The sequence below is a fragment of the Podarcis filfolensis genome (assembly GCF_964270895.1).
Source record: "Podarcis filfolensis genome assembly, chromosome: 12".
NCBI lineage: Eukaryota > Metazoa > Chordata > Lepidosauria > Squamata > Lacertidae > Podarcis > Podarcis filfolensis.
The window spans coordinates 54,419,042-54,446,994 of NC_139614.1; the positions used below are offsets into that span (position 1 = coordinate 54,419,042).

The following is a 27,953-nucleotide window of genomic DNA, read 5'->3' on the forward strand; positions in this document are numbered from 1 at the left end:
TTTACCAAAGGTGTCATGGGCTTTGAAGACACTCAAACTCAGGACGCAAGGGAGAAACGTGCTAAGAGGAAGGCACGCTTGGCAAATCCACACCGTGATCAACTTCCGCCCAGAAACCAATGTCTCCACTGTGGAAGGACGTGTGGATCCAGAATTGGCCTCCACAGTCACTTCTGGACTCATTGTTAAAACCGTGTTTATGGAAGACAATCTTACTGGACTACGAGCGTTCCCCTAAACTTGTTAGTTTTTGGATTGCTCCAAGACCATTAGTTTTTGGAGCTGAGGTATTATTATTTCTCCCCTTTATTTTACTCAGGACCTTGATTTCCCATACAATGAACATGGCACAAAATATTGGTATTCAAAAAGACCTTTATTTAAAAAACATAAATTAGAAAGGCATTTATTTATTCATTGAGAAAACTGAAGCTGGCTGGCTTAAGTCCTGTGGTTGGGCAACTGTCCCTGGAAAACAGGAGCACTTGGAGGGTTTGCTTTCACAGTGGGGTCCTTTTACATTACATTTCCCTCTGAATTCACGCCCCTTATCTCCAGCCAACAATAAGTGTTGGGGTGACAAAAGCAGTTGTGATTTCTTTTTATTTTCTTGGCCTCTGCGTAGGCAAGATGAGCCCAAGAGCCCAGAGGGCGCAAATGTTGGCAACTCGTTTCTGTGCCCCCGGATGGACCTGCCAGCCCCCAAACTCCAGGGGCTGCTCCCTCCACCAAAAACTGCCTCTTTCCCCTTATTCGCCATGTCCGTTTGTGACATCACAGGGAGTTGGTAGATGTCTATGACATCACAGGGAGTCCGTCGCCAACGATCACATCTGGGAAAACATCTGCACAGCCCTCGGTAGCCTCACAATGGGGGGACACCTCAGCAGTCATTTATTAAAAATGAGGTGTGTGTCCCCCATTGTGAGGCCTGGGAGGGCTGTGCAGATGTTTCCCCAGCTGTGGCCATTGGCTACCAACTCCCTGTGATGTCACAAGGGGGTGCAGCCCCCTCTTCAAGTGACATCACTACTTAGAAATTTCCCATATAATAAAAACATGGCACAAAACAGGGATTTCTTTTCAGAAAACGTTTATTTTGTAAAAAATTAGAAAGCCGCTTATTTAGAAAACAGGAGCTGTCTTGCTTAAGTCCTGCGGTTCTCTTCATGACTTTCACGGCTGGTCTCGGGGGAAACCTCGCCGGCTCCGGCCGTCCCTGAAAGGCAAAGGCAAACAGATGAGTGGGGTGGCCACCATCCGACAGCGTCAACCCAGACTCCCCTGGCTTCCGCCTGGCAACTTCACCCCTGGCAGGCCTGCGCAATGGGCAGGCTCCCGGAGATGAAGGAAAACCAGTTTTCGTTCACAGATAGCAGTCAGCTTCATCAGCCTTGCAGCCTCCGCTGGCGTCTATTTGTGAAGTGTGCTGGCTCCAGTTGAGCACCTCCTTGGCTGTGCCGGGCTTCTTCCCTCCTCACTTGGGCCATCCGTTTAATGTCAAGAGGCCTAGGCCTTTTGTCATTAAATGGATGGACCAAAGACATGGGTGAATGCCAGCCAGGTCCACAAATAGCAGCCAGCTTCATCAGCCTTGCGGCCTCCCTTGGCATCTATTTGTGAACACTGGCTTCACCTAGACGCCTCCACGAGCTGCCAAACGCCAAACGGGCAACTTTCCCTCCTCACTACCAGCTGGTCCACACCTGCAAATATCAGCCAGCTTCAGCTTAGGGCCTCCACTGACATCATTTAGATGCAAATGCAAATCACAACTGGTTTCCGCCTAGGGGCATTCACCCGCTGCCCTAGCGGCAGCTTCCCTCCTCAGTTTGGCAGCCTGCTAATAAACAAACTAGGCTTCCAAACCACAGTTTGCACCCATTTTGACAGGCGTAGCCTCGCAGCATCCGCTAGCCTGAATGCAAACTCTTCCGGCATCCATCCACCGCCAACAGCCTGGCCAGGTCCATCGCCAGACGAAAGCCAGCTTCAGAGCTGAATATTGGCTGCCTTCAGGTAGCGATCCCACTAGCAAGTCAACTGGAACTTGCCTTCTCCTTGCTCCACAGCATCCCAACACCAGATCGCCTCCTTCCGCTTGCCAGCCTGCCACCACTGTCTGGTCTTGGGGAAAACTTTGCCAGCATTGGACGTCCCTGAAAGGCATAGGCAAACACGTTGATGGGATGGCGACTATCCAGCGTCCACCCAGACTCTTCCACAGGCTTTGGTCTGACAACTTCATCCCTGACTGGCCTGCCCCGTCAAGGCAGGTTGCAGAAGTGGAGGGCCACCAGTTTGAAGCGGTAGATCCACAAGGGACTACACTGGTTTCCCTGGTTTCCACCTCTAGGGCTGTGCCGGGTAGTTTCCCTCCTCGCTTTGGTCGTCGACGTAAGGTCAAGAGCTCTACGAATGTCAGCAAGCTGACATTCTCAAAAGGTAGGTCTGTTGACATTAGGTTGAGGGCCAAAGACAAAGGTGAGTGTCACCAGATAGCGTTCACAAATGGATCGGCCAGCTTCACGGGCCTCTTGGCCTCCACTGACATCCCCAAATGTGAACCTGGCTTCACCAAGGCGCCACCACTAGAAGCCGATGGGCAACTCTCCCTCACCACAGATTCGCCAAGGGACACTCACCCGCCGCCAAAGGGGCAGCTTCCCTCCTCGGTTTGTCCGCCTGTTAATAAACAAACTAGGCTTCCAAACCCGTTTGCATCCCCTCGGCCAGTCTTGTAGCCTTGCGGCATCAACCAGGCACTGAATGCAAACCTTCCGGCAATCCGTCCACCACCAACAGCCGCGCCAGGTCCATTGCCAGACCTCCCCCTGCTTCAGAGCTGAATTTCATTCACCTTCCAGTGCGATCCCACCAGCAAGTAAACCTCAACTTGCCTTCTCCTTGCTCCACAGCATCCCAGTGCCGGCCGATCACCTCTGTCCTCCGGCCAGCTTGCTGCCACGGGGAAGGAGACCACCCGAGCTGAGTGCCTCCACTGAGGCAACTGCCTCGGCCTTTGACTTGGCCAACATTTATACCCTCTCAGCTGCCCAATGTTTTTGTGGCATCACAATTGCAGCATCTGGCGAGGCATCCCCATCACCCCTCAGACCTCACAATGAGGGGCGCAGCTCAGCAGCCATTGGCTCCTTGCCTTTTGACCAAGGAGATATATAACACCCCCCTCCCCAATTTGTGCCAGTATCTGTGAAGGCCACACCAGAAACCCAGGGGGGCAGGAGGGGGCATTTTTCATCCCAGTGGTTGCGTTTCCCGCCACACAACACTGGTCAAACGCACAAATGAACAGAACAATGAAAGTGAGTCTCATCTATGCACAGAAATCTTTTCAAGGAGTGACATGCAGGGAGAAAGTTATCATCTCTGGGAAAAAGCACCTTTTCATCAATCAATCATTTATTCATTTATTGTATTTCACTAAAAGCCATTAAAGATCCAGTTCCAGAAGCAGCCAATCCAATAAAACCTATTAAGAAAGACCCAGAAACAAGCAACTATTTACAATAACTCATATTAATGAATTCCAATAAGGCTGTTTTATATGTGACAAGCAGGTCTCAGTCAGGTAATAGCCAACCTATTTTCACTTCTGGGTTCTGTCCCTTTAGCGGTGCCAACATCTTTTCCAAAAATCTCTCTGGGGTTTTGATAGAGCTGACCATGGAGTATGCAATGGGGAAGATCTTCTGCTTCACTGACCCCACAGATTGCCTTTCAGGAACGGCCGGAGCCGGCGAGGTTTCCCCCGAGACCAGCCGTGAAAGTCATGAAGAGAACCGCAGGACTTAAGCCAGACAGCTCCTGTTTTCTAAATAAACGGCTTTCTAATTTTTTATAAAATAAACATTTTCTGAAAAGAAATCCCTGTTTTGTGCCATGTTTTTATTATATGGGAAATTTCTAAGTAGTGATGTCACTTGAAGAGGGGGCTGCACCCCCTTGTGACATCACAGGGAGTTGGTAGCCAATGGCCACAGCTGGGGAAGCATCTGCACAGCCCTCCCAGGCCTCACAATGGGGGACACACACCTCATTTTTAATAAATGACTGCTGAGGTGTCCCCCCATTGCGAGGCCAGCGAGGGCTGTGCAGATGTTTCCCCAGCTGTGGCCATTGGCTACACACTACCTGTGATGTCATAGACAACCTACCAACTTCCTGTGGTGTCACAAACGGACATGGCAAATGAGGGGGGAAAGGCAGTTTCAGGGGGGGGCAGCCCTGGGAGTTTGGGGGCAGGCAGGGCCATCCAGGGACACAGAAACGAGTTGCCAACATTTGTGCCCTCTCGGCTCTTGGGCTCATCTCGCCTACACAGCTGCCAATAAAATAAAATAACAACTGGTTTTGCCTCCATACTACTTAGAAAGGTTTTCAGAGGGTTTAAACACTGCCTGCTTTTAGAAGAAGGAGCCCCTGCCCCGTGCACTGCAGAGGCTTATGTGAGTCACAAAGACCCGAGTTCGAATCTCACATCCATTTGCAAACTTAAGGAATGGTCAAGAGGAAGGGGAGATGGTTTTTCTTCAACTCCACCCCACCGCCAGCCTTATAGCTTTGCAACATTATCTTCCCTCACTCTTCTGAGATCCTTCTGCATTGTACATTTATTTTTTTCCCAATTTATTTTATTGATTTTCACAAAATTAAAAACAAACAAAAATCATAACCTTATTAAAAAATATACTTATTAACATTGTTAAGTGACTTCCTCGCTTCCCCTTGGTTGAATTTCAATGCATATCCTTTGGATTTCAATGCATATGATTTGGTTTTCCAAATCACAATTCTTATAAAATTTAACTTGAACATTAACATCCTTAAATCTTTTCATCAACGCAGAGCGCAACCCGAAAATACTTATCCTGAAGCGTATTTAACCCGAGGTATGACTGTCCTCTGTTGTACTTTGTTGGAAGCTGCCCAGGGAGACCCAGCCAGATGGGCAGCGTATAAATAATAAATTATTATTATTATTTTATTATATGGTAGTGCAATTGGCTCTGGCTGGCTTCAGGAGCTGCTCACTGCCGTGGCGCCTGCCATTTTGCCTCGCCAGAAGTCCCCATATGATGTGTTTTTGGCCGTTGAACCAATCATGCAACATTCACTCCCTACTACAACACTTAAAATATAAAACCGGGGACATTCAATGAAATCCGGGGACGGATATTGCCTGGGGACAGATTTATCAATCCAGGGACTGTCCCCGGGAAACAGGGACATCTGGTAACCATAATTTAACCTTTTCCCATCTCTTCCAGGCTGAAAGAAGCCGGGGTGGCCTGTTCCGTCTGCAGTATCGGTTCCACTCCGTCCTGCAGCCACCCGGTGCCTGAGATGGCCCAGCTCAGCGAAGTCCACCCTGGGAATTTTCTCTTTTATGGTAAGGTACGTGGGATGCATGGAGTATTTAGGGAGGAGGCAGTAGCTCTGGATGGGGGACACATCCTGCTCCTTCCAGTACATTTCCGAGCACAATTCAAAGTGTTGGTGTTGACCTTTAAAGCCCTAAACGGCCTCAGTCCCATATACCGGAAGGAGCGTCTCCACCCCCATCGTTCTACCCGGACACTGAGGTCCAGCTCTGACGGCCTTCTAGCGGTTCCCTCCCTGAGAGAAGCCAAGTTACAGGGAACCAGGCAGAGGGCCTTCTCGGTGGTGGCACCCGCCCTGTGGAACGCCCTCCCACCAGATGTCAAAGAGAAGAACAACTACCAGACTTTTAGAAGACATCTGAAGGCAGCCCTCTTTAGGGAAGCTTTTGATGTTTGATTTATTATGGTACAGTGGTACCTCAGGTTACATATGCTTCGGGTTACATACACTTCAGGTTACAGACTCCGCTAACCCAGAAATAGTGCTTCAGGTTAAGAACTTTGCTTCAGGATAAGAACAGAAATCGTACTACGGCAGCAGCGGGAGGCCCCATTAGCTAAAGTGGTGCTTCAGGTTAAGAACAGACCTCCGGAACAAATTAAGTACTTAACCTGAGGTACCACTGTATTTTAATATTTTGTTGGAAGCCGCCCAGAGTGGCTGGGGAAGCCCAGCCAGATGGGCGGGGTATAAATAATAATAAAGACATCGAGGAGAGAGCCAGTCTCACTTCCCTAGGCAGGGAGTTCCAAAGTTGCCTGGGAGGAGCCACCACCGAGAAGGCCCTGCTCACCTATCATGCCCGGGAGGGGGTAGCAGGACTGAGAGATGGGCCTCCCCTGAGGATCTCAAAGCTCAGGCAGCTCCGTGCGAGGAATAGAAGTCATTATGGTAGCACCAGCTCCGCAAAGAAGAGCAAGCTAGCCAGGCTCTGGCTTGCAGCAGCCTTCCAAGTCCTCTCTGGCTGAGAGAGCTGCTCTGTGGAAGTTCCTGAGATCTGTTTTTCTAACTGGAGACGACTCTGCCACTGTGCTGTGCATGCAGAAAGGCTCCCATTGAAAAAGGCAGATGGAAAAAGTTAACAATGGCATGCCAGCCCCACCTGTTTTGGCTTTTTTTGCTGGAAAGATTCACCAGAAATGGAAGTTCACTCCCTTTCTCTCTCTCTCTCTCTCTCTCACCCCCCCCCCATAATTTATGTAGATTTACTCCTCCGTTTCCAGTAACACTTTCCATGTGTTTCTCTTCCCCCACAGAGCTCTCGTTGCAAAGCTATGCTGGCAGAGAGGGATGGTGAGGGAATCTGTCCCCCTGTGGGGAAAGAATAAATCAACCCACGCGATCCGGGAGGCCCCTTGAGCTGGCGACATTTGGCACAGCGTCACAAGAGCGGCACAGTGCCTGAGAGGGGTCCCCAGGGGTCCAGGCAGGGACGCGGGTGGCGCTGTGTGTTAAACCACAGAGCCTAGGGCTTGCCGATCAGAAGGTCGGCGGTTCGAATCCCCGCGACGGGGTGAGCTCCCGTTGCTCAGTCCCGGCTCCTGCCAACCTAGCAGTTCGAAAGCACGTCAAAGTGCAAGTAGATAACTAGGTACCGCTCCGGCAGGAAGGCAATTCTTGTCCATTTCTGCGTAGTCCATTAATTTCGTCTGCCGTTCTTCTTTCGCCAGAATTTCTTGCTTCCATTTCTGGGCTAACAATACTCTTCCCGCTGTTGTTTGCCGTCAGAAAGTTCTTGCTCACGTTTAGTCAGAATCTCCTTCCTTGTAACTTGAAGCCATGGGTTCAAGTCCCACCCTGCAGAGGAGGAGAAAGCAAGCTTGCTCCACCGTCTATGTCACAGCCCTTGAGATATTTGAAGATGGCTCTCATAGATCTCCTCTCGGACTCCTCTTATCCAGGCTAAACATCCACAGCTCCTTCAACCGTTCCTCATCCGATCTGAGCGATTTAACCATCAATCTCTTTTCACAGAGAGGGACCCGGGTGGCGCTGTGGGTTAAACTACAGAGCCTAGGACTTGCTGATCAGAAGGTTGGCGGTTCGAATCCCCATGACGGGGTGAGCTCCCATTGCTTGGTCCCTGCTCCTGCCAACCTAGCAGTTTGAAAGCACCTCAAAGTGCAAGTAGATAAATAGGTACCGCTCCTGCGGGAAGGTAAACGGCGTTTCCGTGCGCTGCTCTGGTTCGCCAGAAGCGGCTTAGTCATGTTGGCCACATGACCCGGAAGCTGTATGCCGGCTCCCTTGGCCAATTAAGTGAGATGAGCGCCGCAACCCCAGAGTCGGCCACGACTGGACCTAATGGCCAGGGGTCCCTTTACTTTTACCTCTTTTCACAGAGATCTCGGTGGTCACTATTACCTACGGCCCCGTCTGCCACTGACCTATGACCCTCTGAATCTTGCCCAGGATGGAATGCAGCCCTAAAAGCCACCGCCTCCCAGCAGCGGGGCCTTTTCTGTGGTGTCCCCGGAAAAATTTCAATTGAATTCATTTATATGAGAAACTCCCCCTGTCCCTCTCTCCCTTCCAGATGCCCAGCAGATGATGATTGGCTCCTGCCAGCTGGAGGACATCGCCGTCCGGGTTTTGACCAGGGTGATTGGCCACTACCCACACCGCAACCAGATGCTGGTGGACTGCGGCTGGACCGGACTGAGTCTCCACAGCCTGGGGCAGCTGCCGACAGGCTACGCCCTGGTGGAAGGCCATCCCAACCTCAAGTAAATGGAGCTCGCTTTGGTGCTGTTGATCCTGGCCTTGTCAACATCTTAAAAGGAACAGCCTCCAAAATTTGGCTTTCCTACATCCAGCCCAGCCTTTCGCATGATGAATTCTGCATATAAGTTAAATATATTGTGTAATGGTTCTAGGGGTTGCTTGTGCGTAAGTTGCCGCCACTCCTGGCTAGGTTACCTGGTTGAACCCTTTTTGTCTGGACAGCCCTTCACTTCGTGGCTGTCTCAGTCGCTGGCAGAATCCGTCAGTGGGCGTTTCTTGAACTTCTTCCAGCAAAGAAGTTCTTTGACGCCAAGTCTCCTCCTAATCTCCCTGCGCGGAAGTCTTCTGCGCAGGGTGGGTGTGGGTAGCGGAGTACCTGTACTCTCTCCGCTGGTCTCCGGCGAGGAGTCTTGGAGCCCCCTCTCCGATTCCCCCATCTGCCCCCCTTCTCCACTGGTGTTACGCTGATTTCCTTTCCCAGCAGATGGGCTGCCTCTCTCCCTACTGGGACCCTCTCCGGCATCCCTCTGGAGCCTTCCCTCTGCCTCTAGCTCCGATGGCAGTTCCCTGACATATTGTCTCCCGGCTTATTTAACTTATATGCAGAATCCATCATGCGAAAGGCTGGGCTGGATGAATCCCTAGCCGGAATTAAGATTGCCGTAAGAAATATCAACAACCTCAGATATGCAGATGACACAACCTTGATGGCAGCAGCCACGAAATTAAAAGACGCCTGCTTCTTGGGAGAAAAGCAATGACAAACCTAGACAGCATCTTAAAAAGCAGAGACATCACCTTGCCAACAAAGGTCCGTATAGTAAAAGCCATGGTTTTCCCAGTAGTGATGTATGGAAGTGAGAGCTGGACCATAAAGAAGGCTGATTGCCGAAGAATTGATGCTTTTGAATTCTGGTGCTGGAGGAGACTCTTGAGAGTCCCATGGACTGCAAGAAGAACAAACCTATCCATTCTGAAGGAAATCAGCCCTGAGTGCTCACTGGAAGGACAGATCCTGAAGCTGAGGCTCCAATACTTTGGCCACCTCATGAGAAGGGAAGACTCCCTGGAAAAGACCCTGGGAAAGATGGAGGGCACAAGGAGAAGGGGACGACAGAGGACGATATGGTGGGACAGTGTTCTGGAAGCTACCAGCATGAGTTTGACCAAACTGCAGGAGGCAGTGGAAGACAGAAGTGCCTGGGGTGCTCTGGTCCAGGGGGTCATGAAGAGGCGGACACGACTAAACGACTAAACAACAACAAGAACAGGATCTTGCAGGATCTGACCAAAGGCCCATCTAGACGTGCATCCTGACTTGGGGAAGCCCAGAACACAAGCAATTACCTACTGCTGTCATATGTCTCCCCAGCATACTGTCTCAGGGCTTATCTGACAACACTTTGGAGGTCCCAAGTCGCAAGGTGGTTAGATTGGTCTCAACTAGGGCCAGGGCCTTTTCAGTACTGGCCCCGACTTGGTGGAACACTCTGTCACAAGAGACCAGGGCCCTGCGGGACTTGACATCTTTCCGCAGGGCCTGCAAGACAGAGCTGTTCCACCTGGCCTTTGGTTTGGACTCACTCTGACCCTTATGTTGTTACGAAAAAGGAGCAATGCTGCTGAGTGCTCCAGATGGCTGGAAAGCCAAACAGGATGTTTATGTTATGGGACTGTACCGTGGGAACCAGGGACAGTCTGTAAAGTGCTCTGAGAGCCGGATGTTAGCTCAGAGTGTCACATGACCCTGTACTGGAAGTACATGGGTGGAGTTTTTTTCTCTCTCTGCAGCTGGGTATCAGAGAGTGCAGACATGTTGTTCTCTGCACTGTGGAAAGACAGAAATAAAGGCATGTAAATACATTTCTGTCTGTCTCTCTCCCCTCCCTGGGAGTGAGGGAGGAGGGATGGTTGTGTTCTTCTCTCACGTTGAAGAAGAATCGCCGACTGGAGACCTCCCTTGATCCTGCCGGGAGTCGCAGACAGGAGGTCACAAGGATTCAAGCCGGGCACCTGGAGGGTGGCCAAATTCCTCTGAAGACAAGGCTGAATCAACATATGTTGCCCTCCCATTATGGTTTTGATCTATGGGCTACTTTTAAAATGAGGCTGCATTTTAAACTGCATTTTAACCTGTATTTTAAATTGGTCCCCCCCCCATTATGTTTTTACTGTTATTTTACTGGTGTTAGCCGCCCTGAGCCCAGCTCTGGCCGGAGAGGGCGGGGTATTATTATTATTAATAATAATAATAATATTCCTCATGGCATCCCACAATTTTTTCCGTTTGTCCCACGATTTCTGGGCACAGTTCGGAAACGCCTTCCTTTTGTCTTGCCTTTTCTGTACGAAAACCCGCAAATTTGCTCCTGAATCATAACAAGCGTCAAACCGCAGGAAACGTTTGTTCTGATTTGGCAGTAAATCGTAGGTTTTCCAGGGAATATTTTTTTTATACAGTGGTACCTCAGGTTAAGAACTTAATTTGTTCCGGAGGTACATTCTTAACCTGAAACTGTTCTTAACCTGAAGCACCACTTTAGCTAATGGGGCCTCCTGCTGCCGCCGGAGCACGATTTCTGTTCTCATCCTGAAGCAAAGTTCTTAACCCGAGGTACTATTTCTGGGTTAGCGGAGTCTGTAACCTGAAGTGTCTGTAACCTGAAGCATCTGTAACCCGAGGTACCACTGTAAATGTCTACCATTTCACTTTTACTCGCCTTTTCTCTAAACGAAAGAGTCCGAAACACTGCACCGGGGAGTCTCTAAAACCCCTCAATAATTTTGGCGCCCATTTCTGAACCTTTTCCCAACTTAACCATCTCTTCTTTGAGGTGAGGCGGCCAGAATGTACACCGTCCTCCCAAATGCGGCTGCCACCTTACGGTACCATGTCTGCCTCACACCCATGAGATGGCTATTTTCGTGTGGCAGCACCTACCCCCCCCCCGGAACTCCCTGCCACTTGACTTCAGGCAGGCGTCTTCCCTATTCTCTTTGCGGCGCCGGCCTGACGTCAATAGGCAACCTGAGGCAGGGTCGGGGGGACCAGAGACTCCAAAGCAAATCCCAGCGGGCTTACATATCTCTCTTTTCCCTCTGCAGGTTGGTAGGGATGTCCCAGGAGCACGGCAGAATCGAACCCGTGGAAGGCAAGCTGGATTTTGCCCAGTTCCCCCTGGGCAGCCTCCTGGCGCTGATCCCTTATCACGTAAGTACAACTTGCGCACTGGAGAGCATTTGTGCGCTGAGACGCTGGCGTGCCTTCAGCTTCGCTGGAGGGAAGAGCGTCTCTGACCATGTTCAGAGTGCCTTTCCCTCTGTGCCTGTGTGTGTGTGTGTGTGTGTGTGTGTGTGGTCTTCCCTCTTGATCCTCTCTCTCTTGCACACACACACACACAACTCTTTTTTGGGGGTGAATAATTATTGAGTTTTACAGATTTTATCATCATTACAATCAACAATATCTCAAAAACAAAATAGGATATAAATTCCCCCCCCAAAAAAACCCTCACGACTTCCCTCAACTTCCTTTTCTGGTTCTTTGAACGTTTGCTTATCCCTGCTTGTTTTATTTTACTTTAATATGCAGTCTTTAACTTAAATATTATTACATTCTTCACATTTTTATACCCTACTTATTTTCACATTTCCTCTTGCACTTTATTATTTTCCCATTTTTACATCTTAATTTCTACGTTGTTAATTGGTAGTGTTTACTCAAACCCTTTACAGTTTTTCTGTAGGTACAACATAAATGGTTCCCAGTCTTTTTTAAAATCTCTATTGTCCTTATTCAGGGTTCAGCAACCTTTTCCAGCTGTGTGCCGTACACTGTCCCTCAAACCATGTGGTGGGCCGGGCTATATTTTTTGGGGGGAAATGAACAAATTCCTATGCCCTACAAATAACCCAGAGATGCATTTTAAATAAAAGCACACCTTCTACTCATGTAAAAACACCAGGCAGACCCCATAAATAACCCAGAGATGCATTTTAAATAAAAGGACACATTCTACTCATGAAAAACACACTGATTCCCAGACCATCTGCGGGCCGGATTTAGAAGGCGATTGGGCCGGATCCGGCCCTCAGACCTTAGGTTGCCTACCCCTGTGACCTTATCTCTAAGTTTTGCACTTAACTTCACCATTTCTGCATATTCCATCAGTTTTTCTTGCCAATCATCTTTCATTGGAGTCTTGTCATCTTTCCATTTTTGGGCTAGTAAAATCCTAGCTGCTGTTGTTGCACACATAAATAACTTCTGTTCTTTTGGCAAGTCTTGACCTGTAATGCCTAACAAAATAGCTTCTGGATTTTTTTTAAAAAAGGGTTTTTTATTAACAATTTCAACATAACAAAATATCGAAACATGTCATATTTGTTATTTTTTCCCCTTTTCTCCCCACCTCCGAATCAAACCCTCCTCCCCCCCCCAGACTTCCCTCAGCTTCTCTCTCTGATTTCTCACCACATATTCTCTGCATACTGTAAAACTGTATAAATCCTTATATTATCTGTCTACTGTGTTAACAGTCCATAAATCTGTGTATGTTTATTCAAAACCTGCCAAGGAGTAACATTCATTCTGTTGTCTTTTTAAGTAATTTGTAAAAAGTTCCCATTCTTCTTTGAAATAAAAATTGTCCTTATCTCGCAGTTTGTATGTCAATTTCACCAGTTCCGCATAGTTCATCAATTTCTCTTGCCGCTGTTCTTCTGTCGGGGTTGCCTCATTCTTCCATTCTTGTGCTAACAAGACTCTTGCCGCTGTTGTAGCATACATAAAACAGGTTCTTTATTTTTTCTGGGCAGGTCTTGTCCTACAATCCCTAACAAAAATGCTTCTGGTTTTTTGTTGTTGTTGTTTAGTTGTTTAGTCGTGTCCGCCTCTTCGTGATCCCCTGGACCAGAGCATGCCAGGCACTCCTGTCTTCCACTGCCTCCCGCAGTTTGGTCAAACTCATGCTGGTAGCTTCGAGAACACTGTCCCACCATCTCGTCCTCTGTCATCCCCTTCTCCTTGTGCCCTCCATCTTTCCCAACATCAGGGTCTTTTCCAGGGAGTCTTCTCTTCTCATGAGGTGGCCAAAGTATTGGAGCCTCAGCTTCAGGATCTGTCCTTCCAGTGAGCACTCAGGGCTGATTTCCTTCAGAATGGAGAGGTTTGATCTTCTTGCAGCCCATGGGACTCTCAAGAGTCTCCTCCAGCACCAGAATTCAAAAGCATCCATTCTTCGGCAATCAGCCTTCTTTATGGTCCAGCTCTCACTTCCATACATCACTACTGGGAAAACCAGAGCTTGAACTATACGGACCTTTGCTGACAAGGTGATGTCTCTGCTTTTTAAGATGCTGTCTAGGTTTGTCATTGCTTTTCTCCCAAGAAGCAGGTGTCTTTTAATTTTGTGGCTGCTGTCACCATCTGCAGTGATCATGGAGCCCAAGAAAGTAAAATCTCTCACTGCCTCCATTTCTTCCCCTTCTATTTGCCAGGAGGTGATGGGCCCAGTGGCCACGATCTTCGTTTTTTTGATGTTGAGCTTCAGACCATGTTTTTTTTTTTTACAAATGTCCTTTTAAACATTTTCTTCAGCTTCTGGCTTTTTAACATGTACACAACTCTTGTGCCCCCGACAGGCCTGCGCCACCGCTGCCATGCATCCTGTCTACTACGTCCACAGCGAGGGGCGTGTGGTCGCTACCTGGAAACCAGTCAAAGGCTGGTAGGAAGACGAGGAGGCGAGCAAAGACTCCCGAGCCGGAAGAGAGATGGGAACTGCCTTTATGATCCGGAAGGTGTGCAAAGCGCCTTTTGAACTCGGGCCTCACGGGACGAGTTCAGTAAAACTATGAAGCTTTTTTCTGCATTCCTCCAGAAAAATCTACAGCAGTTGGAGGTGAGCTTTGTCAACAATGTTTAGGCAATATACATACCGTATTTTTCACTCCATAAGACGCACCCAACCATAAGACGCACCTAGTTTTTAGAGCAGGAAAACAAGAAGAAGAATATTCTGAACAAAACAGTAGATGTATGATTTTTGTGGTTCATGCTGTGTCCACAGACATGTGATCTGACAGTGAGTTTGGGGTAGCCCAATGCAAAAATCCTGAGAATCCATGTGGATCCATGCTTTGCAACCACATTTTTGCACCATTGCAGCCCCAGGAAACAGTGGATGCGTGATTTTTTTTGGTGCAGGCTGCAGCCATGGACATGCTATGTGATCTGATGGTGAATTTGGGGTGACCCAATGTAAAAATCCTGAGGATCTATGGGCTTTTACCTCCCCCCTCCCAGGCAGCCTCCGCTAGCGTCCCTTATCTCTCTTCCGATCCCACTGATCAGCTGTTTCCTTTCAACACCCATCCCTCTTAGTGTCTTTCCCATTAGTGTCTTTTCCTTAGCTGGAGCAGTTTTTTGCTCCTCCTTTTCTTCTAATTTCTCTCCTTATTGCTTTAGTCTTCCTGTTTCCCCCCTTTACTGTCTTTACCTCCCCCCTCCCAGGCAGCCTCCTTTATCTCTAGCGTCCCTTATCTCTCTCCCCATTGGCAAACGATCAGCAGCTTTGTTTCAACACACACTTCCCTCTTTCAAAAAAAAAAGAAAAAAGCATAATCTGCTTTTTGCCCCTGGGCAATTCGGCTCCAGGGCCGACGCATTCACTCCATAAGACGCAAAGACATTTCCCCTTACTTTTTAGGAAGAAAAAAGTGCGTCTTATGGAGTGAAAAATACGGTACGTAATAGACAATCTTTATAGAATTCCTTCAAACTTCAATAACAAGTTCAAAATGAAATCTTAGACTCAAAGTCTCTGAAAATGAAGAGAGGTACCCAACTTAGTACGATGAAAGATAAGCTGTGAAGCTTTGTGTATTCAGCAAATATAATGTCCAACACTGAACAGAGATCCCGGATTTTGACTGCTGTTTCATAGTTCTTGTCAGTGTGGTGGGTGAATATAGAATTGTTTCATAAACTGAAAATAAAAATTTACAGATGATGACCTGCATGACATATCACTTTACCAAAATTATAAACTGTGATACAAACAGTAATGAAAAAGAGGACATACCACATCTTATTTCGAATGAAGATATGTGAATGAATGGGGGTGAGTTAGCAGGGTGGATTTGATTTAAATCGAATCAATTTAAATCACGATTTTAAATCACTAGTCAGTAAGACTTGATTCAAATCTCTCTTTTTTAACAGAAAGACTCATTCTTGCTGGTATCGTCCTAATATTGACAACCAGATTAAGGTTTCACTTTTGGAATAATAAAAGTTTCAGAGTATTTTTCACAGTTATGTCAAAAATTACTGATTTGGGTATACTATTAGAAATACATCGGCCGATAATTGTGACATTATGGTGAGGTTTAACTGTTTATATTTGGACAACTTTGCTGCTGTACTTTATTGGAAGGAGAAAAACAATCATTTCTTTAATAACAATTTAAACAATTTATTTAGCTAAAACAGTAACATTATAGCATGTGTATCCATGTTTGCTAACTGATGTGGTTAAACAATTTAAAAAAACACACACTTAGACTGGGTTTTAGCACACATGAAAAACTCTAAACAAATCCTTATTTCGTGATGAATAGCCTTTGCACTATATTGTAACTTCAGCAGAAAACTATCTTTAGAAAGATATTACCTCCAGAAGCATTTTATTTTAAAAATCTGATTCAAATAAAAAAAATCCAATTTAAAATTTTAAAAATCAGATTTTGGGTTGTTTTTGTTTTTTAAAAAACAAAACTATTGATTTTTATCCACCCTGTGAGCTGGGCAGCCAGAAACATCTCTTAAGTCTGTGAGCAGCTACACTATGGAACTCCCTGCCTATTGAAACCTTCAAAGCATAGTTTCTCCCTGCTTAAAACATTTTTTGTTAGGCAAACCTGCCCAGACGCATAAATGGTGAAATGTTTTAATCTCCTTTCAGCCTGCTGTTAACTGTAATGATTTTTTAAAATGTTTTTAATGCCGTGTTTTAAACTTTTTTTAACGGGTGATTTTAATGTAGTGAACCGCTTAGAGGTTTGATTACAAATAGGCAAGATTCAGATTTTGTTGAGTGAATAAATGAGATGAACATAACCACTCCTGTAAATGGATCAGAACAAATGATCAATAAACAGCGGCTATAATCTAACATCTGTGTGAGCTTTCTGTGTGCCAGTCAGGATGAGTGCTTGATAAACAGGTTCTTCTGGAAGGAGCCCTTGGCCACTCATAAAAGATAATAGAAAGATTCGGCGCTGGGAACTGAGCGGTTTAAAAAGTTTTAGTTGCTATTAGAGGGCTTTTGTAAAAACCAGAGTGCCACAACTATCGCTTTTGATGCTTATCAGCTCCTAACCTGAGATTAAATTTTCTTATTCTTACGACTACAATTTATTACGCACCTTTTGCCCCAAGGCAAACCTGAAGATATCGGAAGAAGTGTGCATGCACATGAAAGCTCGTACCAATAACAAACTTAGTTGGTCTCTAAGGTTAAAGCCATGGTTTTCCCAGAAGTGATGTATGGAAGTGAGAGCTGGACCATCAAGAAGGCTGATCGCCGAAGAATTGATGCTTTTGAATTCTGGTGCTGGAAGAGACTCTTGAGAGTCCCATGGACTGCAAGAAGATCAAACCTCTCCATTCTGGAAGAAATCAGCCCTGAGTGCTCACTGGAAGGACAGATCATGAAGCTGAGGCTCCAATACTTTGGCCACCTCATGAGAAGAGAAGACTCCCTGGAAAAGACCCTGATGTTGGGGAAGATGGAGGGCGCAAGGAGAAGGGGACGACAGAGGACGAGATGGTGGGACAGTGTTCTCGAAGCTACCAGCATGAGTTTGACCAAACTGCGGGAGGCAGTGGAAGACAGGAGTGCCTGGCGTGCTCTGGTCCAGGGGGTCACGAAGAGGCGGACACGACTAAACGACTAAACAACAACAACAAGGTGCTACTGGAAGGAATTTTTTACGTAATTTTGTTTCGACTATGGCAGACCAACACGGCTACCTACCTGTAACCGTGTTATTCCTGTTATACCTTCCTCACTGAGCAAATGTGTGGCAGTCAGACCCAGGCGGTGTATGTTAAATAGACTGACATCTTGAAATTTCTTTGGCTTTGTGGACTTGGGGGGCAGGGAGCCCTACGCACTCACCCCGTTCCCCCAGAACACACCCACCCCTTCTGAACAGGCAGCTTCGGAAAGATTAAGAGCAAGGGAGAGCGCTGGCTGTGCGAGAGGGTCGTAACACAAAGATCCCAGGACTTTAAAGGGATCCAGCCAGGCGATCATAAAATTCTAGGGCCCTCTCCTTCCCAGTGGGGGGGGGGGGAGCCTGACCACACAGCTGCCTGCCTCTGATCTTTCTCAATGACCCTCCTTTGAAGTGCCTCAACAACTCCTGCCTATTCTTTCCACCAGCGGAAAAATATATACCATTTGTTAATCCTGCGGATTGGAATTGGGGGTGGCTGGGCAGGTACCTGGGAAACACTTGGGGGGGGGCCGTTGGAAAAGAGGGTCTGCGAGGAAACAAGAAAAGTCCACCTTGCTTGGTTCTTCTTCCTTTTTTTGGATTTTTTTTTAATTAAGAATTTCAGCATAACAAATGATCAAAAATACATCATCCTCTCAATTCACCGGAGAGTCTGTCCGCATGCAGTTGGCTCCTTACCTCTCTCACCCTGATCTGGCCACAGTGATCCACGTTACAGTCACCTCCAGACTTGATTATTGTAACTCACTCTACGTGGGGCTGCCCTTGAAGCTGACCCAGAAACTCCAGCGGGTGCAGAATGCAGCGACGAGATTCCTTACGGGGTCTTCGCCGCGGGATCACATACACCGGGTGCTCTACCAGCTGCACTGGCTCCCGGTGGAGTACAGGATCAGGTTTAAGGTGCTGGTTTTAACCTTTAAAGCCCTATTCGGCCTAGGACCCTCGTACCTACGGGACCGCCTCTCCTGGTATGTCTCACGGAGGACCTTACGGTCTTCAAATAAAAACATCTCGGAGATCCCGGACCACAGGGAGGTTAGGCTGGTCTCGACCAGTGCCAGGGGTTTTTCGGCCGTGGCCCCGACTTGGTAGAACGCTCTGTCACAAGAGACTAGGGCCCTGCGGGACTTGACATCTTTCCGCAGGGACTGCAAGACAGAGCTGTTCCACCAGGCCTTTGGCCAAGGCACAGCCTGACCCCCTCCTTTGGTAATCCTCATAGAACTCTAGCCCAACGGTTGCCATGAATTTGATTCTGAATTGATTTTAGAATGAATTGATTTTAGAATGCATTTCAAGTAATTGATTGTGATTATATGTAAGCTGTGTTACTTTTATTGTTGTTAGCCGCTCTGAGCCCGGCTTCGGCTGGGGAGGGCGGGATATAAATAAATAAGAATTATTATTATTATTAACTCACTGAAGGTTTGAGACCCATTGGCTGTTCTCACCTAGTTTAGCCAACTAGTCAAAGCCGTTCCCAGGATTGTGGACGCTGTCGCATGCTGACGGCTTGCAGGAGCCCCAGGTGAGAGCTGAGTGCAGGATGGGGACCAAAGGTGGACAAACGACCCCAGAAGGAGCATGACAACATATCCCCCATCCAGAGGGACTATTCTTTCCCTAGCTGCTGCTGCTTCCTTTCTTCTTCTTTGGCAAGCCTCATAGCCGAATAAGATTGTCTTCCATAAACATGAATGAGTCCTGTTATGTACTGAAGTTCTCACCCTGGGCCAGCAGGGGGATACTGTAGATAGTTATGCAAATAAGGGATCAAAAGTGACGTTCAGTGATTGGATAGTTTTAGAAAATTGTTACAGTTACGTTGTACTGGAGCTCTATATAAGCAGGCTGACTGAACCCTTCAGTTCAGTTCTGTCCTGGCCTGTGAATAAACAAGAGCTGTTTGAAGAATCGCTGTGTCGTCTGATATGTTCACCCACAACTTAACAAGTCCGTTTACAAATCCCCTGGGAAGACAGGTGAATTAATGCCAGTGTACTGGAAGAAGCAAAGATCACCAGTGTCAAAGCAATGATTCTTCAACATCAACTTGTAAAATGCTGGTAAAATGCGGTCTTGACTATGCTACCACTCAGTGGATTTGTAACTGGCTGACTGACCGAACCCAGAGGGTGCTCATCAATGGTTCCTCTTCATCCTGGAGAAGAGTGACTAGTGGGGTGCCACAGGGTTCTGTCTTGGGCCCAGTCTTATTCAACATCTTTATCAACGACTTGGATGATGGACTCAAGGGCATCCTGATCAAATTTGCAGATGACACCAAACTGGGAGGGGTGGCTAACACCCCAGACGACAGGATCACACTTCAAAACAACCTTGACAGATTAGAGAACTGGGCCAAAACAAACAAGATGAATTTTAACAGGGAGAAATGTAAAGTATTGCACTTGGGCAAAAAAAATGAGAGGCACAAATACAAGATGGGTGACACCTGGCTTGAGAGCAGTACATGTGAAAAGGATCTAGGAGTCTTTGTTGACCACAAACTTGACATGAGCCAACAGTGTGATGCGGCAGCTAAAAAAGCCAATGCAATTCTGGGCTGCATCAATAGGAGTATAGCATCTAGATCAAGGGAAGTAATAGTGCCGCTGTATTCTGCTCTGGTCAGACCTCACCTGGAGTACTGTGTCCAGTTCTGGGCACCACAGTTCAAGAAGGACACTGACAAACTGGAACGTGTCCAGAGGAGGGCAACCAAAATGGTCAAAGGCCTGGAAACGATGCCTTATGAGGAACGGCTAAGGGAGCTGGGCATGTTTAGCCTGGAGAAGAGGAGGTTAAGGGGTGATATGATAGCCATGTTCAAATATATAAAAGGATGTCACATAGAGGAGGGAGAAAGGTTGTTTTCTGCTGCTCCAGAGAAGCGGACACGGAGCAATAGATCCAAACTACAAGAAAGAAGATTCCACCTAAAGATTAGGAAGAACTTCCTGACAGTAAGAGCTGTTCGACAGTGGAATTTGCTGCCAAGGAGTGTGGTGGAGTCTCCTTCTTTGGAGGTCTTTAAGCAGAGGCTTGACAACCATATGTCAGGAGTGCTCTGATGGTGTTTCCTGCTTGGCAGGGGGTTGGACTCGATGGCCCTTGTGGTCTCTTCCAACTCTATGATTCTATGATTCTGTGTTCACCCACAACTTAACAAGTCCGTTTACAAATCCCCTGGGAAGACAGGTGAACTAATACCAGTGTACTGGAAGAAGCAAAGATCACCGGTGTCAAAGCAATGATTCTTCAACATCAACTTCGTTGGACTGGTCATGTTGTGCAGATGCCTGATGATCGTCTTCCAAAGCAACTACTTTAAGTCTGTTCTTAAACCAAATCCACTCTTAAACCGAGGCGCGCTTGCCCTAATGAGGCCTTCCATCTTCTTTGGCAGCCTTCCAAGTGGATAGCTCAGTTGTTTAGAGCGTGGTGTTGATAACACCAAGGTTGCAGGTTTGATCCCCGAATGGAACACCTGCGTATTTCTGCAATGCGCATAGCTGTCAACTTACAGATTTGAAAATAAGGGACCAGCAGCCAAAATAAGGGACCTGCAGCCTCACCTGTTCCAGGCACTCCAGTCTTCCTGTCCTCCTGCAGTCTGGTCAAACTCATGCTGGGTAGCTTCGAGAACACTGTCCAACCAACTTTGTAACCAGAGGTTCAACTGAATAGAATCTGAATCACATGCACCACAAGGCCTATGCAGCCTCAAATTAAGATGGCTCCCCGGCCTGGCTTTGCACTGCAACGTTTGCAGCAGCACGTGCAACAAAATGGCGCCCAGCATTCAAAAAACCCCTCAGCTTGCATTAACTAGCCACACACAAGGCATGCAAGCTCCACCCCCCAGTCGTTCTTAGACTTCTTATTGGGTGAGCAACACAGCCAAGCAACACAGTTGGAGCCTCCCTCCTCCCTGGCCGGGAGGAAGGGAGAGGAGCTGCTTCCTTTGAAATTTAAGGAACATCATTTAAGGGACATCCATCAATAAGGGACAGCAGCGGGACATGGTGCTGGAATAAGGGACTGTCCCTTCAAATAAGGGACACTTGACAGCTATGAATGCGGGGGGTTGGACTAGATGACCCTCGGCTTCCCCTTCCAACTCGACAATTCTAAGCTGGCGACCATGGCTACATCTTGTGGTGGCAAATTCCACCGACTGGGGTTTTTTGTTTTGTTTCACAATTTCTAAACTAGAATGTATGTACCGCTCGATTGCAAACAGGACCACTAAGCAGTTTGCAGAAATATAAAATATAAAAATGAAAACTAAGTTTGTCAATAAAAGACTGGAGGTTTTTTTTTTAAAAAAAGGAATTAAAATCCCCAAATATAATTAAAATCAAGAATAAGGTAAAAAGGCTTTTTTTTTTTTTAAGAAACCACAACACTCTTGCATGCCAGGGCAAAGTGCAACATTTAAATTTGTGTTTGGAAGATGCACGCCTTATCTTGCAGAAGGCATCGTTTCCAAGAGGTTTTCTTCCAATGCGAGGGGGGTGCCCTCTTCTATTACCTGTGGCTTGGCTCAGAACTTGCATGAATATATAATACACAGAGAGAGAGAGAGACAGGCAGACAGACAGACACAGGATGCTTTCTTTCCTTAAAAAATGTTTAGGGGTTTTGACTCAAGAAAATCACCATTTTATAGTTCAAATTGGGGAAAATAAATACAGTAAATGGAGAAAGGTACAAAGATCCACAAAATGTTTAGGAGTATATGTAGCCCTGTGTCCCGTCCCCCCCCCCCCGTGTGTGTGTGTGTGTGTGTGTGTGTGTTCCAGTTTTCGAACGTTTTTCGGAAGCCAAACATTCGATGCCGCTGTCGGCTATTGTTTCCAGGGCACCTGCACCAATCAGAAGATGCACCTTGGTTTTCTAACATTTCGGAAGTCAAACAGACTTCCGGAATGGATTACGTTTGGCGCTTTTGTTTTTGCGATTTATTTCGATTTTGAGGCTTTTTTGGTTTGTTTGTTTTTGTGACGGTGTGGTACCCAGTTCAGCTACTGATGGATTGATCGTGTGACTGCAGAAATTAATTTTAATTTTTATTATCTACTATACTGTCTTATTTATTTTATGGTACAGTACACTGATTATCGCTTTCATTTTGCGGATCAATGGTCTCCTTAAATCCATGTTAAATTGCTGTTTTAGGGGTTGTTTTTTAAAGTCTGGAACGGATTAATCCGTTTTGCATTGCTTTGTATGGGAAAGCGCACTTTGGTTTTGGAACAGACTTCCGGAACAAATTAAGTCTGAGAACCAAGGTACCACACTCTGTGTGTGTGTGTGTGTGTGTGTGTGTGTGTGTGTATACCAACATATATATATATATATATATATATATATATATATATATATACACACACACACACACACACACACACACACACACACACACCAACAAAGGTCTGTATAGTTAAAGCCATGGTTTTCCCGGTAGTGATGTATGGAAGTGAGAGCTGGACCATAAAGAAGGCTGATCGCCGAAGAATGGATGCTTTTGAATTATGGTGCTGGAGGAGACTCTTGAGAGTCCCATGGACCACAAGAAGATCAAACCTCTCCATTCTGAAGGAAATCAGCCCTGAGTGCTCACTGGAAGGACAGATCCTGAAGCTGAGGCTCCAAGACTTTGGCCACCTCATGAGAAGAGAAGACTCCCTGGAAAAGACCCTGATGTTGGGAAAGATGGAGGGCACAAGGAGAAGGGGACGACAGAGGACAAGATGGTTGGACAGTGTTCTCGAAGCTACCAGCATGAGTTTGACCAAACTGCGGGAGGCAGTGGAAGACAGGAGTGCCTGGCGTGCTCTGGTCCAGGGGGTCACAAAGAGTCGGACACGACTAAACGACTAAACAACAACAACATATATATATATATGCTTTCTTCACCAAAAAAAGCAGCTATGATATGAATTAGGAAGCACTTTAAATGCACGAGAGCTGCTGTGGTGTAGTGGTTAAAGCGTCAGACTAGGATCTGGTGGGAGCTCAGGGTTCGAATCCCAACTCAGCAACAAAGCTCATTGGGTGCCCCTTGGCTAGTCACTCACTCTCAGCCTAACCCACCTCACAGGGTCGTCGTGGGCATTAAATGAGGGTGCGGGGAGGGAAAACAAGGTAAGCCACCTTTTTGCTCGATGGAGGCTGGATATAAAAGCAACAAACCCTTAATAATAACGTCTGTTTAAATTATGGGTAGGCAAACTAAGGCCCGGGGGCCGGATCCGGCCCTATCGCCTTCTAAATGCGGTCCGCAGATGGACCTGGAATCAGCGTATTTTTACACGAGTAGAATGTGTCCTTTTATTTAAAATGCATCTCTGGGATATTTGTGGGGCCTGCCTGGTGTTTTCACATGAGTAGAATGTGTGTGCTTTTATTTAAAGTGCATCTCTGGGTTATTTGTGGGGCATAGGAATTTGTTCAGGTTTTTTTTTTCTTCTCCAAAATATTGTCCGGCCCCCCACAAGGTCTGAGGGACAGTGGACCGCCCCCCCTGCAGAAAAAGTTTGCTGACCCCTGGTTTAAAGGATTCCTGTCGTTTAAAACTCTTCTCAGAATGGTGGTCTTGGGAGTGTTGGAAAACCCAAAACCTGCTCCCAGGCAGCTTCCTACAAAAGATGGGTTTGGGGGGGGGTTGGCCCTGAACAGACCAGGATAGTGTATTTGGAGAGAGCAGGGGCTTGCAAGGGGTATAATTTTGGGGCACCCCAGAAGCTGTTTGCTGAGCACGCCTGTTATCTAAATACCACTCATTTAGATAAAAGGGGGCTTGTTCATTCTTCCTCTTCCTTTGGAAAGGGCGAATGTGTGCCTTTCCCTCTGATCTCTGCCTCCCACTCTTTGGAATCTGCCAGGCTAAGGGGGTCTATTAACCCTGCCAGATGAACAGTAGCAGAGGCTGGTGCCTTTGATCTTGCTGGTATCCCAGCTGGGTTTTAAAGAGCAGGAAGCAGGCAGAACAGCCTTCTCCCCCAGGCAATGTTGCTCAGAGAGCTCAGAGATGCCCAGGCAACTTGCAGTTATTCGGTGAGGACGTCCCCCTCGCTTATTAATCCTTTCTGACCGCCTAGGTCGCTCTTCTGAATTTTGCAAGGCAGACTTGTCTGACCGGAACGCATCTATTGCAGGGAAAGTACGCAAAAATATGGGGAAACAGCGAGAAATGACATCCGACATGCAAAGGGAAAACCTCTTGCGAAAAAAGAGAGAAGTATATTAGTCACACACAAATGTGTTTATTGTTAGGATCGTCCTACTCTCGTGTAGGACCCTGGCAGAGAAATCCACATGATGAATTTTCACGAGGGCTTAAAAAAATAAACTGGGGAGAACTAATTTGGGGGGGGAAACCGAGGAGCTGGGACAATCGATTCCAACCCTACAGTTATTTGATTCTATGAGATTTCCTGTCCAATAATAATAATAGTAATAATTTATTTTATTTATACCCCGCCCACTCTGGGCAGCTTCCAACAAAAGATTAAAAATACATCAAAACATCAGTCATTAAAAACTTCCCTAAACAGGGCTAACTTCAGATGTCTTCTAAATGTCAGATAGTTGTTTATTTCTTTGACATCTGATGGGAGGGCGTTCCACAGGATGGGGGCCACTAGCGAGAAGGCCCTCTGCCTGGTTCCCTGTAACCTCACTTCTCGCAGGGAGGGAACTGCCAAAAGGCCCTCGGAGCTGGACCTCAGTGTCTGGGCTGAACAATGGGGGTGGAGACGCTCCTTCAGGTACGCAGGGCCAAGGCCGTTTAGGGCTTGAAAGGTCAGCACCAATACTTTGAATTGTGCTCGGAAACGTTCTGGGAGCCAATGTAGGTCTTTCAAGACCGGTGTTATGTGGTCCCGGCGGCCACTCCCAGTCACCAGTCTTGCTGCCACATTCTGGATTAGTTGTAGTTTCCGGGTCACCTTCAAAGGTAGCCCCACGTAGAGTGCATTGCAGTAGTCCAAGCGGGAGATAACCAGAGCATGCACCACTCTGGCAAGACAGTCCGCGGGCAGGGAGGGTCTCAGCCTACGTACCAGATGGAGCTGGTAGACAGCTGCCCTGGACACAGAATTGACTTGCGCCTCCATGGACAGCTGTGAGCCTGCACACCTGGTCCTTCAGGGGCACAGTTACCCCATTCAGGACCAGGGAGTCCTTCACACCCGCCTACCCCCTGTCTCCCAACAACATTACTTCCGCCTTGTCAGGATTCAACCTCAAGTCCCAGGAAGCTTGTGTGTAGCAACGACAGTCTTAAGGACCCTGGTGTGTGCCTCTTGTCTTCCACGTTACTTTGCTGGTCCACCCCAATCCCCAAATACCTGGTTCTCCTGTTTTGCAGACCTGCTCTGATTTTGCAGGGGCCGCCAGCTGGGTGTGTGTATTTGCATGTTTGCACTCTAAACGTGGCTTCAACCCCAAAAAAGTTCTCAGGTGATGGGGAACCCGTTTAAAAGCCTGCAGAACCAGTTGCCTCCCGGGGTCACCACAAATTGACGATGAGCATTCTGCAAACTCAGCAGCTGGAGAAAATTGTCATGGATCTTGTAAGAGACAGTCTCCTGGGCTGGCCATATCTTATTTTGGGGTTTAGGGCAGGGGTGGGTAACCTCCCGGGAGGACCACATGTCAGAGGTGGGCGGGGCCAGAAAGAAAAAGTAGGTGGAGCTCCAGATATGATTCTTCCCTTTGTATGGCAGGCTTTGTTATGGCTACCCGAAAGCTAAGACTCTTATGACCACAACCACATCACCACTCTGGTTAACAACAATCCTATTATTCTGGGTAGATTACAGAAGGGCCATGCAATCAATAGGGAAATCCAAACTTTCTCAGTGGTATTCTGCTTTTTTAAAAAAACAGAGCATTTTTAGAGGCGGTTATTTTACTAAATGCATGTGTGCTTCCCGAAAAAATCCCAGAGGCTGGATGGCCAACTGTCATGGATACTTTGGTTGAGATCCCTTCATGGCCGGGGGGTTGGTCTAGATGACCGTTGAGGTCCCTTTCCACTGTACAGTTCTATGATTCTGTGAAACGCAGTCCTGGATGGCGGCTATAACAAGCTCACTTACAAAGGCAGATTCTGTACTTGTGGCCAATATCAGGCAGAAGACATATTCCCCTGTCTGCTAATCTGCCCTAATACAGTGATCCAAGAGATTTCTGAAATCTTTGTTGACACGCAGAAGGAATACCTTGGTAGAAACAGCACAATTCTTTTTCTTGGGTGAAACAGGTGGCTTTGTGAGGAAGTGCCTCTCCTTGCAAAGGCTGCAAAGAAGATTAGAGATAGATACATAGCGTTGCTGCAAATTGTTTCATGGGATCATAGCACTGCAAAGTTGGAAGAGACCCAGAGTCTCATCGGGTTCAACCCCCTACAGTGCAGGAATCGCATCGAACATTTTTGTGACTCCGGGGTTTAATGTGAAGTCAAGTTAAGTGGGAAGCATATGAGGTGCTAGGGAAAGTGACTATGGAGGCCAATTCTGGATCGTAAACCGAGGTACCACTGTATGATTATGGTATAAGGTAAAGGTAAAGGGATCCCTGACCATTAGGTCCAGTCGTGGCCGACTCTGGGGTTGCGGTGCTCATCTCGCTTTACTGGCCGAGGGAGCCGGCATACAGCTTCCGGGTCATGAGGCCAGCATGACTAAGTCGCTATCTGGCGAACCAGAGCAGCGCACGGAAACACCGTTTACCTTCCCGCCGGAGCGGTACCTATTTATCTACTTGCACTTTGAGGTGCTTTTGAACTGCTAGGTTGGCAGGAGCAGGGACTGAGCAACGGGAGCTCACCCTGTCGCGGGGATTCGAACCGCCGACCTTCTGATCGGCAAGTCCTAGGCACTGTGGTTTAACCCACAGTGCCACCCGCGTCTTCCCAAATGATGTGTAAAAATTTTCGGAGACCCCGTTGATGGCATCTTTCGAGGAGCTGGAGGTGGCGTTTATAAGTGGTCCATGTTTCACAAGCACACAGTAAGGTTGGTATAGTACAATAGCTTCGTCAACAAGCATCTTGGTTTCCCTGCAAATGTCTCAGTCCTCAAACACTCACCTAAGAAGGGAGACAGGATTGCCATTCTCTCGTTCTTCCTAACACCCCTAGCCCAGTTGTTATTGATTTCGGAGAGGCTAACTTTGATCAAGGCTGAGAAGCCCAGAGCCTGCAGTTTAAAACAATTAAAACCAGAAAGGAGATTGGGACACCCCCACGGCTTGGGTTTATTGCAAGGAGGGGATGGGGGGAGAAGGGGGAGAGAGGAGGACATAAACTTGCCCTGGCCCCAGGGGGCTGACCTAACAGGTCTTTATTTTCCATCCCTTGATCTCTGGAATCCCCTGGCCCCTTCCCCCAGTCCAGGAAGGGCCTTGTCTGCATACATCCCTCCTGACAAAAGAGACAGCGGGATGCAGAGTCAATAACCATTTTTACAAGCTGACTCTGAATGTAGAGATAATGTTGAAAGGGTGGGGTGGGGTTTGGGGTGGGAAGATGGCATTGGCAAGAGAAAAAGAGGGGGTTGGGGGGGGGAGACGTCTGCCAAAATTGTATATGGCGTGCTATCGGGTTTTTCTGGAAAATAATAATACTACTACTACTAATAATAATAATAGGGAAGTTTTTAATGTTTGATGTTTTTAATATTCTGTTGGGTGCTGCCCAGAGTGGCTGAGGAAACGCACCCAGATGGGCAGGGTATAAATAATATATTATTATTATTATTATTATTATTATTATTATT

At 47.2% G+C, this 27,953-nt stretch overlaps 2 protein-coding genes and 1 long non-coding RNA gene across 6 annotated transcripts in view; 2 read left to right on the top strand and 1 right to left on the bottom strand.

Annotated features, from left to right (window-relative positions):
• The window catches only part of LOC310746154 (D-serine dehydratase-like), a 30,916-nt gene extending 14,609 nt beyond the window's left edge, over positions 1-16,307 (top strand). For 3 of the 4 annotated variants that reach the window (XM_083579966.1, XM_083579968.1, XM_083579965.1), the window contains 4 exons: positions 5,292-5,413; positions 7,943-8,132; positions 11,236-11,341; positions 13,774-16,307. In XM_083579966.1, coding sequence (XP_083436092.1) covers positions 5,292-5,413; positions 7,943-8,132; positions 11,236-11,341; positions 13,774-13,863 — 508 coding nt within the window. In that variant the 3' untranslated portion in view covers positions 13,864-16,307. The remainder of the gene's footprint in view (positions 1-5,291; positions 5,414-7,942; positions 8,133-11,235; positions 11,342-13,773) is intronic. The other variant, XM_083579967.1, reaches the window with a different exon arrangement.
• Positions 1-27,953, bottom strand: part of LOC310746227 (cathelicidin-related peptide Oh-Cath-like) — a 520,941-nt gene that overhangs the window by 124,742 nt on the left and 368,246 nt on the right. The gene's annotated exons all lie outside the window — the stretch shown is intronic.
• On the top strand, positions 924-3,888 carry LOC310746326. Its single transcript, XR_014540632.1, has 2 exons — positions 924-3,326; positions 3,746-3,888. It is a non-coding gene; the product is annotated as an uncharacterized lncRNA (long non-coding RNA).